The sequence below is a fragment of the Varanus komodoensis genome, unplaced genomic scaffold (genome assembly GCF_004798865.1).
Source record: "Varanus komodoensis strain SLA01 unplaced genomic scaffold, ASM479886v1 scaffold39, whole genome shotgun sequence".
Lineage (NCBI taxonomy): Eukaryota > Metazoa > Chordata > Lepidosauria > Squamata > Varanidae > Varanus > Varanus komodoensis.
The window spans coordinates 3,928,783-3,943,214 of record NW_025335922.1 but is presented as its reverse complement, the minus strand read 5'-3'; the positions used below and the strand labels follow the sequence as shown (position 1 = coordinate 3,943,214).

The 14,432-nt window shown below is 38.5% G+C and overlaps 1 protein-coding gene across 1 annotated transcript in view; it reads right to left on the bottom strand.

Moving 5' to 3' along the window:
- Window positions 1-14,432, bottom strand: part of LARGE1 (LARGE xylosyl- and glucuronyltransferase 1) — a 386,604-nt gene that overhangs the window by 153,386 nt on the left and 218,786 nt on the right. The window contains exon 6 of the mRNA XM_044441252.1: window positions 2,568-2,739. Within this exon, the coding sequence (XP_044297187.1) occupies window positions 2,568-2,739 (172 nt within the window). The remainder of the gene's footprint in view (window positions 1-2,567; window positions 2,740-14,432) is intronic.

Genomic DNA, 14,432 nt, shown 5'->3' with positions numbered 1-14,432 from the left:
CACACACTGAATATGAGAGAGAGAGAGATATTGAGAGATAGAGGGAATATCTTTCTCCTGAATTCTTTACTGGCACAGTATACAGACCTAAGACGATTAAATCATATACCAATAGTTAAACAGACAATTCCTGAGAGTAAATTAAATATGATGTATGCCTTTGTTCATCATGTTTTATCTATAATTACATTCAATTCTGTTTCTACCCTTTTGTATAATTAAAAAAAGACTTCTCTAGACATTTAAATACACATTTAAAATACCCATTCCACTGAACAGTATCACTCAACATGCATATATGAATAAATATTTTCACTTGAACTGCAGAAAACTGGATCCAGCATCCAGTTCTGTATAAAATTTGGTAGATCAATAAGTTCCAAATCTGCTGACTAGTCTGAGAGGTGAGATATTGTTTCATATGTGAATTTGTGAAAGTTCTGGAAGTAAACTTATAAAGTTTGGAAACAACCTCAAGAAACCCTAGGGTTCTGGAAGAACCCTAACTCCTGAAGAGAGGTAGAGCCTTACTCAGGTGCCATAACTGACATGTTTGAGCAAAATATGAATTGCTCCTGATTCAAATCATAATTGCTGGGCAGTTATTTAGGATGACTTGAATTAACCTTATGAGATACCAAGACATTTGGGTGTTCCAGAGCTGAACAGATTGAGAAAGATTGCTGCTGTTAATATCTCAGAAGGTAGTTCTGCTCTTCCCTGCTGAGAAAGTTCATTTTATCAGCGCAGACAGTATCAGACCCAATAAGGTTTGTATCAGAAAGCACTTTGGTGATTTCAAAATTGCCCTCAAAGAAGAAGAAGATTCATGAGCCAAACTACTACAGTGGAGCAGCTGCCTTCGAATGACACTATTGCTGCCCTTGTGTTTAAGTACCATTTCAAGCAGCACACTGGAATGTTCCAGTCAAGTTCTTTTAAACTTGTTGTGAAATCTCCTAATGGGAAAACAGAGGTAGAACTACAGAAACCTAAAATAATCATAGATTCCTTCAGAAGATGCTCTAGGGATGGAGGGAATTCATACTGGAATCAAAGTATTCTGAAATCAAGTGCAGTGAGAGTGCTAGCCACTTTCAGAAAACAAACAAAGCGAAACAAAGTGGGAATATTAAAAAGGCAGAGAGGATGGTGGAGGAAGCAAACAGCCTGGTACCAATAAACACAGATAAAATAAGAGACATCCTTCACAATTTTGGTATGGTGCTGGTAACTCCATTTAGCTTAGCTGCTTAAAAGATATCTCTGCCTTGGTTAAAATGTGAATAAGCAGGCAGATAAACTGCAGAAAGGGCTTCCTCAAATGTTTAGATTCAGTACCTGCAGATGCCTGCATCAGCTTGTTAACAAAAGCAGTAAGTTGTGATTGACTATATCCATTCTAATAAATGCTGCCTTCCTGGTTTACACTACTAAAAAGGGGTTCTTAGCCCAATCCTCTCTGTAACAATGCACCAGTAAAGGATTCAGTCGGGTTTTCCCAGCAGCAATACATCCAAAAACAACTCTGTGTCTGCTCTGGAACTGTTACTTCATTTGTGTACCTTGAGCGTATTGCAGCCTTCCCCAACCTGCTGTCTTCCAGATGTGATGGACCACAGCTTCCCAGCGTTCAGCCAGCATGCCAGTGGGAATTATAGGAGCTGGAGGGCCCTGGGATGAGGAAGGCCAACTTATCCCATGTGATTGCGCTCTACACACCACTCATGTTTGGACAAACCCACTTGCTACTGCTCTCTGCAGGAACTGACGTCAGCCTCTTTGACAAGATGTCTACCTGAATGATGCTTGGGGTCTGTGTTGCATTTCAACTTCATTCTGTCCTTCTGACCCTGCAGTTGGAGCTTTTGCCTTTGCCTTTGCCTGAGCTACAACACTCAAATTCTGAGATGGCTCTCTATTCCTGACTCGGCTATCAGCTCTGTCATCGTGATGGACTGCTGGCCTATTCTCTAATGCAACAACAGCACCATATGTACCACTGAAGAAGCCCACCTTACTGTTGATTCTCTTTCTTAACACAGTATTTTATGCAGAAGAGCCTTCAAGGGGTGTTCTGATGTTACCACTGCGCCTATTTTTTAAAATCTGTTTATTTTTGACCACTTGATAGGAAGAGGTAAGGAGTGAAGAAGGGCATTTAACGACAATAGACCAAACCCAAATATGCCTTGATCTGCTTCCAGGCAGTAGCACTAGAAGGTTCCACAACTTTTCAGAAAGTTGAAGCAACCAGAGGGACTTTGAGGACTGAGGATGATGTACAGAGCACAAATCCCTCAGCTCCCTCCTTACAATAAGGCAAGTTCAGAAGCCCTGTAGCCTAAGAAATTTCTCTGAAATGTTCAACTTTCCTGAGAAAGAGTCAGAAAAGCAGACTGGGATTTCGGCAGAGTGCTACGCAATGCACTGTTGAGAATAAATGAGTAGGCAATAGATTGTGAAAAGAAAGTACCAGCATGTATGGAATAATCACCCCAAACCACCTAGAACTTTATAGCCCCTGAATGGTTGACAAAAAGGAGAAATGAATGATGTTACAGTACCTTTGAACTTGTGAAAGACAGCCCATAGCTCAGCAATGTCTGTAGCAAAGGTAATGTCTGTGTCAAGGACAATGACTCGTTCAAGGTTGGCAGGGAGAGTTTTCGTCAGAACAAGCTTCATCAGCCCATAAATGCCAGAATAGTGTTTGTTGGGTATCCAGGACACTTCAGACTGAAAAAACAGGTAGGACAGGAAGAGAGAAGGAAGAAGGAAAAGACAAGCTTTATCAGAAACACTACTTCTTATAAATAAGAGGTTTCCCAAGTCCCACTGACCCAAATGCTAGTCCTTGAAATCAAATGTGGCACTGTGCAAGAGGAGCAATGCAGAACACACCCTTGACCAACAGAGGACCACTGACAAAAGTGTTTCTGGGAATGTACTTATTCTAATAGGCAACACCACTGTACAAACTCCAAGAACTCTGTAAGAACTCTGAAGTAGAACCATAGTCACATTAACATGAGTAAAAGGAAATATAGGCATGCAAACTCTTCTAATTTTAAGTTTTGCAATAGTGGCCCTTCTCAATCCTTAATCACACTTGGAAATGAAAGCTAAATTAAAAAGTTGCCACCATAATGTAACTGCCATATTTGACATTGACATGATCAAAGTTCCACCTGCCTCTGGCAACATCTGGACTGGCTTTTCCCATGGATCAGTCCAGTTGTAGGACATGTTCCCATTCCTGTATCTCACAGCTTTTAGCAACATCTTTTCAGTTGTAGCCCTGTCTTTGTAGAATTCCCTGTCTGCCAAATATACAACTGGATACCTTTTGGTGTTTTTAAACAAGCTTTAGAGATACCTTTTGGCCAACCTGCTGTAAATTAATGAAGTCTGACTAGAATTTTTAAATTGCTGCTGCTTATGTTATGCAACCCATGGTCAGGATCTGAGCTGGTTTATGCTGCTATAAATATGTTACACGTGTCCTTCAGATTTTCAAAATGTTTTTATGTTATCTCCGGCAGCTGCCTTAAGATTGCTCACTTGCCCTGAAAGGTAGCATAAAATAATGAAGTAAAATATAAAATAAATGAACATCTAAATGTCAGTGAAAAGACTTGTTGACTAGAAGGTACATGTGGAATATGAGAAGAAAGGGATTTCAGAAGAGCTGGGGCTTTAAAGTCCATTTAGCATTTTTGTAAAAATTAAGGAGATATTTCCACTGAATTGGTCTGTGCAACTAAAGGCTAGAACCAGCACAAATGCCTCTTGCCCTTATACAGTCTCTGTGGTTGCTGAGGCGACTCAGGTTGGTCCAATAGTTGGCTGAGAGCACAGAAGGTAAAATGCTAAGTGAAAGGGGCTAATAGAAAATCAGCTGTACACTCTTTTCAGCACTGGCTCTGGTCATAATTGAAGTTTTTTTTTCCATTCTAGTTCTAGCATATAGTATGACCTAGTCCTATCCTTGCCTTCAACACTTATACCAATGAGTCTGGAAAAGCTATCTAAAAGTCAAGCTGATTTCATGGCATGAAACACAACTGAATTACTTAGAGCAAGAATAGAAAATACGTTCTTTGAAATGAAGCACTCTATCTACCCTTGCCAAATATAAACTGACTTTCTAGCCTTATTCTGCTGAATTATTATCATGAGAGGTATGCTTGTAGACCCTTGAAAATTAAATACACCATTAAACCAAAGTCATAATTCTATTACAGTCTGCCCTAGAACTTGCACTAAAAGAAAACCAACTGGGTCTAGGTGTTTAGTCTGGGGAGGCAATCTATTCATTCCATTGTAATTATTTTTGGTGAGGTTGTTGAAATCTGTTTGAATTAGCAGAGGCAAGTAGTCCTAGAATAAAAACTGGAAAAGAAAGGTCAATTTTCAATTTTTGTTTGCTTAAAATAGATTATATTTTAGCAAATTTGTAATAGTCTTAGGGACCATAGGGAAAAATATGACTTTAGAGAGGAGAAACTGAGCAAAACCTAATTTCCCTACCCACTGACCCTCTCAGTGTCCACCAAAAATTCTATCTGGAGCTGAAAAGTTAAAAGGGAGGAGGAGGAAGAGGGTGTGTCAGAGGGGGCAGCCTCTGTAGGTTTGGCGGCTCTGCAGGCCTACAAATTCTGTGCCCACCCCCAGCAAGAAAAGTAAGTTATCTGGATGGCTCATCTAACTTTAAATATTTTAGGAGGAATGGGAGGCATAAAAGCTCTTGTCACTCCTCCTATAGGACTTAGGATGGATGGAGGGCTCACTGGGCTCTGTCCTTTGACTGGCATTCCTGCGGGATTGTGCTGTTAAGCACATTATAGATGAACATGTATAATCTTTTAAATCCCTGCTCAAATGTTGCTTAAGAAATGTTTAGAAGACAAACTCCTGTTCTGACATTTCTGCAAGCATGCCTTGACATGTAACCCTGTGAATTATACTTTGGAGAACATAATTAACATGAAGAACACAGAAATCAATCTTTCTAAATTGTAGACTGTGATAAGTAGATATATATAACTATTGGATTTGTTTTGCTTGAGTATGTGTACATCTCATCTAGTTTCTCCCCAAGATTTCCACATTCCTCATTTAATTTGCTATTGGCTTTCAAAGTTTATTTAAACTAAAGGGTCAGAAAAATGCCAAGAATCCCTGACTATAAGCATATCACTTTGTACTCTTGATGAGCCTTGTTTTCACACTTGCATTCTATTTTGGGTGCAAAGATGGAACTTCACTGAACTATGACCATCCTCTCTTTTAAGAACAAGAATATCACAGCAAACCTCTTCCGTACAGCATTAGGGAGCCAGACAGAGCACATAACCATCGTTAAAAATAAGAATTCAAAATGAAAGACATAAAAGTTTTGCAAAACTGAAGTGGAAAATGGCCTGAGATTCATATATTTGTAGGCATCTTGTTCTACTTTTATTGATGCACCTCCTTGCAGACAATCAGCTGCACCCCCTTGTATTAGCAATATGATGTTCATATGTTTGCCACAAAAGAAGTTTTCTATTTGGTGTGATTGCTAAATTGGAGCTTCTGTTTTCCAAGGTGTTGCTTTGTGAGGAATACTTGTTGGCATTTCGGAATTTGGTGATGTTCCCTAACAGTACAGCTTAATGGTTTGACCTTGGGACCAAGAGGTTGCTTTAGTTTCACTTCACTTGCATTTGTTTATTAGTACATGTTAGGAAAGAAGAAAGCTTGCTCTAAGAGTTGAAACTGCTATTGCTTAAATCCGTATCAAGCAGCTACTTCTCCCCATCCCCATTTTAGCCTACAGAAGGCACACTGCCCCCAATCTGGACCTTAAGAGCCACCCTTCCTGCAAACTAGGGCCCCAATTCAAATCAGCTCCTTTTACCTATTATAGAGTAAAATGCAGAATAAAAAAGGTATAGCTACTAGATACAAATTTGAATTCATGTCTTCTTTGGCCATAAAAAATATCCTCAATCACTGTTCCACTTGGTGTTTGTGGAAATAGAGTAAGAGACAGTCTATTTCTCAATGACAATTTGGGGGAACAATAGGAAGGTCAGGTTGTTGCCTTCATGCCTTGCCCTTTCTGAAGGCATCAAGTCAATAGGACACTGGACTGGATGAAGCCCAGGCCTGATCTGGAAGGGCTGTTCTTATGTAATTCAAAATTGTTATTTGCAAATTGATAATTGTACCTGGCAAAAAGCCAGCAAGTTGAGATTTCAGGAACCCTAGCAGAAATGAAAGCTTCTGAGTATTCCCAGAAAGAGTTACTCTAGCACACGTGATGAGCAAAAGCCCACAAAAGCAAATAATGAGCAGACCATACACACGAAGAGAAGTTTAAATAAAAAGTCCTTGAAAACTCTCTAGTTTATTCATATCTTAGGCATAACAATGCATTATTTGGCTAGTTGGAAAGCAAGTTGGGGCTTGCTCTTATTTGTTTCTATTTATTAGTTTCTATTTATATCTATTATTATTAAGAATAATAACAACATTGTAATTTTATGTCAGTTTTGTTCTTATCTGTATTTTATGTTGTATTTCCATAGTATGTTATTTATTTAGTATTAAATTTATATTCTGCATTATTAGCTCAAGGGCTCTCTAAGCAGATTACAATAGAATAAGGGTTATGTGCTGTTGTAAACTGCTCAGTGAACCTCAGTTATAGACATATAAGTAATAGTAATAATAATATGGAAAATAATTTTGGTCAACAGTAATGAAAATAAAAACAATGCAGTTTAGCATTACAATACAAATTGTACCCAAACATGCAGTACAGGAAACAAGCCCTGGCAAAAAGCGTGTCTTGTTTTAGGAGTCACAACATTTGGGCATCTAAATGCTTCTCTCACTCATTTTCCTTGAAATAATTTCCCCCTAAAACACAGTTAGATTATCTTATGGATGTTTGCATCCTACAACAAAGCATTGCATGATCCTTTAAGACACAGTTCCTCAAACCTTTTGGGTCAGTGGAATTTGAGACAATGCTGGGGGCACTCACAAAATGGCCACCAGGGAGTTGGGGTTATCCCATTCATACAAGAACACCCATGACTGATTACAAAATGTTTAGTTTTCTGAAGGCAAACTCCTGGCTCTAAAAATGTACTTGTACAAAGCAGAGGTGAAGCCTGAGTTCCCAAACACAAAACAACACTTCTGAACCCAAATAAGAGTGGGCAGAATTTCATTTTGCAGCATGCCAGCCTCTCGATTAAAACAAAGAATAAAATAAGAATTAAAAAAGAAGAAGAGGCAAGATGCCTGCTGGGCACCAAGAGAGAGATCCCTGGATATTCATGTACCCATAGTGACTTCCTGTTTGATCTGTGTCCATGTTGAAATATACAGGTTTGAACTGCTATGAAACCAGAGACTGATTATTTCAGGCCCATGGGTGTAATTTCTAATGGGTTGAATCAAATAATTTGATTTGATCATATCAAATCTAGGTGGAAGCTCTGTTTCACCATTGGAAATTGGTGTGTCTGGATCAGTATGTCTGAATTTAAAAGTTTATATTAAAACAAGAAACAAAAGGAAAACTTGACCAAATTTAAGAACTTAATGTATCAGCACAGTATTTTCTTCTATTTTTCATACGTAAATAGTATCTAGTTTAAACTAACACCTCAGTTAGATAGATTATTTGTGTGATTTGGCTTTGCACTGTTGTGGGTTTTTTCAACAAACAGCCGGCATTTTCTTGGCATCCTGTGGAAGGATGAATTTCTTTTCCCCCACTGCTGCCCCAGTCTGAAACCCCTATTCAGAAAGGAACAATTGTTCCCACTGGTTCCTGACCCAGCTCACCCCTACCCCTTTATTTGCAAAACAACAATCATGAACAAGAAAACATGCAAGGCCAAAGCAATGTGAATGTCATGTTTAGTTGAGTCCTGAATTCAACTCTTTGAGAGTCAAGTGTAACCTATTATTTCTGACTTTAATGGGACATGGTGATAGGCACAACTCCTTAAAAAAAGAAATATAATTAATTTAGTTAACAACTAATAGAACCTTATATAGCCACATTCCCACTAGGACTTCATACATTATTCTTGTGTAAGGAGTTCAAGGACATGAATTTCTTAAAATAGAGGAAATATTAACTATCCCCTCATCACAATCCTGAATCATTGGATGAATTCAGGGTCAAACTAATAAATCAGATAATCACAAACAGTAAAAACTGGTTTCTTCTTTGAACAGGCCCCCTCTCCCATGTGTCTGTGTATGTACATGTGTGTGTTTGTATTTAGGATTGTGAAATCAGTACAGGGATCCCAACTTGCAAATGGGGCTCTGCATTTACATAAAGGTAAAGAAAACTATTACACAGGATCCTTTTAAGTTGGTTTGGCCCATAGGTAGGATTTTAAGGACTGAAAAAGTGCTGAGAGTTTGCATTCAGAATTAGATCAACGAACTTACTCTGGTTCAGTGTGACCCATCTCGTGGATTCCTTTCATAGGTACCACTGTACCTTTGCGTAGATGACCCATTTCTTATACTGCCCATACTGATTGCAAAAACTATTATCATGTGAGATATGGTATACTAAATTAATATATTTGTGATACAAAATGGGTAAGAAATATTTAACACTAAAATCATATACATGTTGGAGGAATTGTTTACAGATTAGAAAGAACTGATTCTGTATTGTTGTTCCTTGCTGATTGCAGTATTTTCTAGGCATAATAATATTTTAAGATCATAGTTGCAAACCCATTTATAGTCAAAGATTTTGTCCTTGAATGAATATGCTTCTGGGGTAAATTTTGCTGATTAATTTTATATACCATTCTCCCGTTCATTTAGCAGAAAGACAATACTGCAGTACAGAATCCACGTACGAAGCAGAGGACATAGCAAAAATGATACCCATCCCGAATTAGAAGAGTCACCTTCAAACAGCTTCTAATTCCTTTCTGCTCAGGCTATTACCCATGACAATGTGTCAATGCATGGCTCAGAGACTCTTCCGATCACTCTTTCAGGTATGCCAATCACTAGTGTGAAACCAGTACTTTTTCAGAGGCTCACCTTGAACTTATCAAGGCCTCTTGTAGTATGTTCATACTGTTGTAGAGTCTAAGTTAGCAGTGAAGTATAAACCTTCCCCAGTGGCAATTCTTTTTGATGACACAGAAGGGAATCAAGAAAGTCATCCTCATTTCCCCTATTTTATGTCAGGCACCAGTCTGCTTGAATTAGGGCATCTGGCAGTAAGGCCTTGTCACCTTGGTCTTGTACCTTGTATCAGGTTGCTCATGAGTGCAAAATAAGTGCAATTATTTATTTTATGTAAATAATCTTTGCTGCTCATCAGCATCATGTTACTATTAGCCAGAGAGGCAGTGTTGGATCCAGATATCTCGGCAGCTACAAATGCGCTGCAAATTTTATATAACTGCTGCTTTGTGTTCAGCAGCCAGCCTCTGCAATTACTCAGAGAGCAGTTGCTCTATTGACTTCTGTAACCTCTCCTCACCTAAAACTCTGCTGAATCCTACCTGACTGATACTTTATTCTTTTCAGCTGTTGGCTCACCTGCCTCACACCAGTTGGCTACCAGTTCTGACAGCTTACTTTCACAGGGCCATCACCTTAGAATCAATTGGAAACCAACCCTTGCATCCCATACAGAAGCAGAGGAACTCAATTGTGATGTGCACTGAACAAAATTACAATTCCCATGCCCCCCAGCTGCAATGGATATTCCTGAATAAGGTCAAGAACATCTGAGCCTTAGAAACAATAAGCAAGCAGCTGGTGAATGTTGTTATCATTTAGGTGTCCACAAACACTTTTATTCACCTAAGCATTCCAATATATTTCATGATTTAATTGTTCATGTTTTAGATTTTAAAGTTTTAGCTGTCATTCTCTTTACTCCAATTCTATTATTTTAAGATTTAATTACCCCCAAATCTGATAAAAACATTTTCTATTATTTCTATTTAATATATTTTAAAATATTATTTTAAAAATCCTGTTGCAGTACCCCATTGTTGGGATTGCCTAACCTCTTCCAGAGTGATAGGTGCCATCTTTGATTTCAATGCCTGTTGAAAATGCATCTGTTTACCCAGGCATTTGTTGATTTCCGTGTGAAACTTAAATTTTTTAAATTGCTATACCCTTTGATTTGTGCACTGCTCTGTGATTTGATAATGTATTAATATTGTAAATATATTTAAACAGATTATTTAAAAGATGATATAAAATGTTTTAACTAAATAGAAAGAATTTATTTCTATACCCCACCTCCTTTGGTACATGGGTCAAAACCCTCAAATAGAGTACATATACGTTGAACTAATCTGTCTTTTACATTTCCTCTACTGCATCTTCCTGTTTAATGTGAACACATATGAATTAGTTAATGTGAATGTTTTCAAATATCCCAAGAAGTTAAAAAACGTGAAAAGCACAAATCCCTTTCATCAAATTTGTACTTTCATACTTTAAGCTATAGGGTGAATATGTGTTTCTGGTCTCTGGCTAAATTTTCCCTGACTTAAATCTGCATTCATTTCAAAAAGTAACCGCCCCCTGCCCCCCCCCCCACAACCGCATGACAAAACCACTAAAAACAAAAGCAATAGCCCACAAATTAGGAAATTTATAGAAATGCTTAATTTGCTCAGTTTTCTTCTTTGCACAAGACAACCAACTATCATAGCTGCAAACTGAAATTGGGCACAAATTGCCAGCCTGACATGTAGCTAATGAGTTCATAAAGCAGCAAACGAAAGGTCAGGTTTTCTTCTGTTTCTGCAACCAGCTCTGTATCCTTTTAGCACAAGCCATACATGATCCATCATGCTGTGTTCAGATGTTACTTCAGCTATCTAAACAATTCAACAACTATGCATGAGTTCTCAAGACGGTCTTAACAAACCATGCAGAAATGATTGTGCCAGGTTTGGATGTCAAAACAAGCCATTCTGAAAAAGACAAGACTGACAAACTGTGACTGCTGTATTGTGTAATGCAGGTCAATAGGGACATAAAGCTAGGCATTTATTTATTTATTTATTTATTCATTCATTCATTCATTATCCTGCTCTCTAAGGAACTCAAGGTAGCTTACGTCATTCTTCTCCTGCTCTCAATTTTATCCCCACAACAACAACCCTGTGAGGTAGGTTGGGCAGAGAGTCTGTGACTGGCCCAAAGTCACCCAGTGAGCACCATGGCCAAACAGGGGCTGCATCTTGAGCTCTTATCCATCATACCATAACGGCCTTAAAAAGCAATTAAAATTTGCAAGTACCAGTGTGTAGTTAAGAAACATCATGACCAAACTGTATTGGCATTGCCTCTGAACAATTTTGACTATAATAAGATAGCTACTTGCTCTGCTTGGTACAGCGGATGAAATACATTCGCTTTACAGCTTGCCTGCATTTTGTGCATTTTGTGTCTTGTGCAGACAACAAATTGCGGTGGCATAAATGTCAAAACAAGCAATAACTATTATATAGAATTTTGGGGGTTCTGTGCTTTCCATAAAATATTAGTCCCAAATACCTTCAATACTCTGAAAACAGAACAGTGGTAGAGGACAGTAGGATGTAACTTAACAGGTGAATTCATACCTTTTTGCGGGGATACTAACTGGGGCTGGATATTGACAGTATATTGTGCTACTGGTTAAAAAGCTCTGTTCGCTCCTGATTTATTTCCAAGAGCAATTGAAGGTGCTGGTACTTACCCATGGCTTGGGACCCAGTTATCTGAAGGAATTTTGGCTCCTCCATACTCCTACCCCTAGATTAAAGTCTTCTATTCTTACACTCTCCTAACAATATCTCCACAGTCTGAGGCAAAACAACTGGGGCAGAGGTATTTTTGGTCTTGGCATGCCTTTTCTAGAAATCCTTTTCCTGAAAGGCTTGCCTAGTCCCCACTCTGTTTTCTTTTCAGCAACAGGCCAAGTCTGTTTTATTCTTTTGGTCATTTCATGGTTTTGCTTTGTTTTATTCTTTGCTGCTTTGGATTGTTGCTTTATAATTATATTTTAACTTTTTGTGCTATGGGTAGCATTCAACTGTGCCACACCATTATCTCTAATGATATTGGACTTGCATTAAGCCTGGAGTGATGCAATATAACCAGGGTTCTTAGGGCAATGCCAAAAAGCACTGATTTGCTGCCAAAATTCAGAAAAAACATGGTGCTTTTTTTCCATTTGCATTAGTGAGTGTCAGTTTGCACAAGCACAATATCATTAGTGCTGGTGCACAATTTGATGATACTCATTAACTTATTTCTTGAAGGGTGCTTTAAAGTCTGCTAAATACATGCATAAGTAAAATATTCAACAGCGTAAGAAGGATGATTGATTTCTGCTAAAAAATAAAATCTATTTTAGCAGCCAAATTACATGTATTCCCTTAATTTTGCTACAAATTCAAAAGCTGCAATCCTTCCTGAAACAGCCTTCTACCAAACAGTTGAAGTGATGGAGATCAGACTTTAGGACTGCCATGACAGGGGCCTTCATCAATTACTAAATTCTTCACATAAATAAAATATGAAATGTAAATTGGAAGCTCAAACCAATGAATACAGAACCATACAGAGTTTATGTAGGTGTTTTTACCTACATGGTGTTTTTACCTTTTATCTAAAGGTTCTAAGGAAAGAACTTCAAAATGAGCAAAACCCACAGCTTTTGGAAGAGTAATACATGAAAAACACAAGAGGGATTATACATGGAGTTTGTAAAGCAACTGTTTCTCTTTGACAGAGGCTTCAGACAGTCAAGAAGAACTAAGAAAATTAAAGTTATAGAAAATTCTAGCCAGTGTAGGAGTAGCTTATGCACAATCTACCTTTACCCAAATGTAGGAAGGAACAAGTGAGGGGCTAGGGTAAACCCTATTTATGAAAAACCCATGGTTCACATTTAATTTTCCAGTTAAAGAAATGTGAACCTTTGATGTCTAAATTAAAGACAGAACTTCAGGTCTAAAGCATATGTGTATGAGCTCCTGATATGTGTTCCTTAAATGCATCTTACACACTATGTACAGGTTCATGTTTTTTTCATCTTCCTTCTTCAGGCAAGTTTAGGAATTTAAGTAGAGGACTATAATGAGAAAGTGTGGTGTAGTGGTTAAGAGTGAGAGACTGAGACTCGGGCAATCTGGGTCCTAGTCTTTACTCAGCCATGGAGACAACTGGGTGACTTTGTGTCAGCCACAGACTCTCAGCCTAACTTACCTCACAGGGCTGTTGTGGGGATAAGACTAAAAGCAGCAGGAGGAGAATGACGTAGCATAACTCAATTATGCTTTGAGTTCTTTGTTAGAAAAAGGTGGGATATAAATCTAATAAATAAAGTGATAAAAGAGTCAAAGTTAAACAGGAAAAGAACAAAAGTTGGCTTTTATAATCCAATCTTGATTACCAAAAATGAGGTGTAAGGAAAAAGAGGAAGGATGTGATATAGAAGGAATGAACAGCAAGCAAGCAAAACATGTTTGCCAGTATTTGTCTGGGACACATCCGTGACCCAGAAGAATTTGCTCATATCATATTGTAAAGATTCAACATAGATGCAGAATTTACTTCCAACCAAGTTCTAGCTATTCTCTGTCCAGGAAAAGGTTAATAGAAACACTCTAGACACTAGTGGTTTAAAGGACATTGATGCTTCCAGTCCTCATAATCCAGATAAGTTGAATAAATCAGCCACTGAACTAGAAGCCAAAGAAGGCCATGGAGGTTACATGGCTCAAATCTGGGTGAAATCTTGGAGAAATGAGAATAATAGTGGTATTTCCCAGGATGTTTCTTATAGTTCAATAGAGGGAGTGGCTAAAACTAAAAGAACAGTGATAGGTGAAAGATGCAAGTGGGACATGGCTCAGTGTGAGGGCCCTAAAACAATGAAGCATTCTTTATCTTCTTGTGGCCCCACCTAAATATTTTCAAGAGTGCAGATTTCTTGGAGGGTTCAAAATGGCATAGTATAGTCCCTCTAGGACACTGTATAAGAGCAGGTTGCTTACCTGTAACTGATGTTCTTCGAGTGGCCATCTGTGCCGTCACGCATATGGGTTCTGCGCCTGTGCAGTGCCTTTGGCCAGAAGATTGACAGCTAACGGTTTTGGCAGGGAACTCTGCTCCCCCTCCCCCCTAGTATTATATAAGGAGCAGAGTATCCGCCATTTTCCAGTCTTTGAAAGACCAGACGTTCGCTCCCTTAATAAAGTTATTGTCAGAATGGACAGAAGAAAAAAGAAAAAAACTAAAACTTCAGTGGTACGACAAAATAGCTAGAGAGATCCTAGCATCGAAGAGAAGAAAGTTGGACCACCCAAGCGGGGCCGGTGGGTGGGTTGTGTGACTGCACAGATGGCCAGTTATAACAT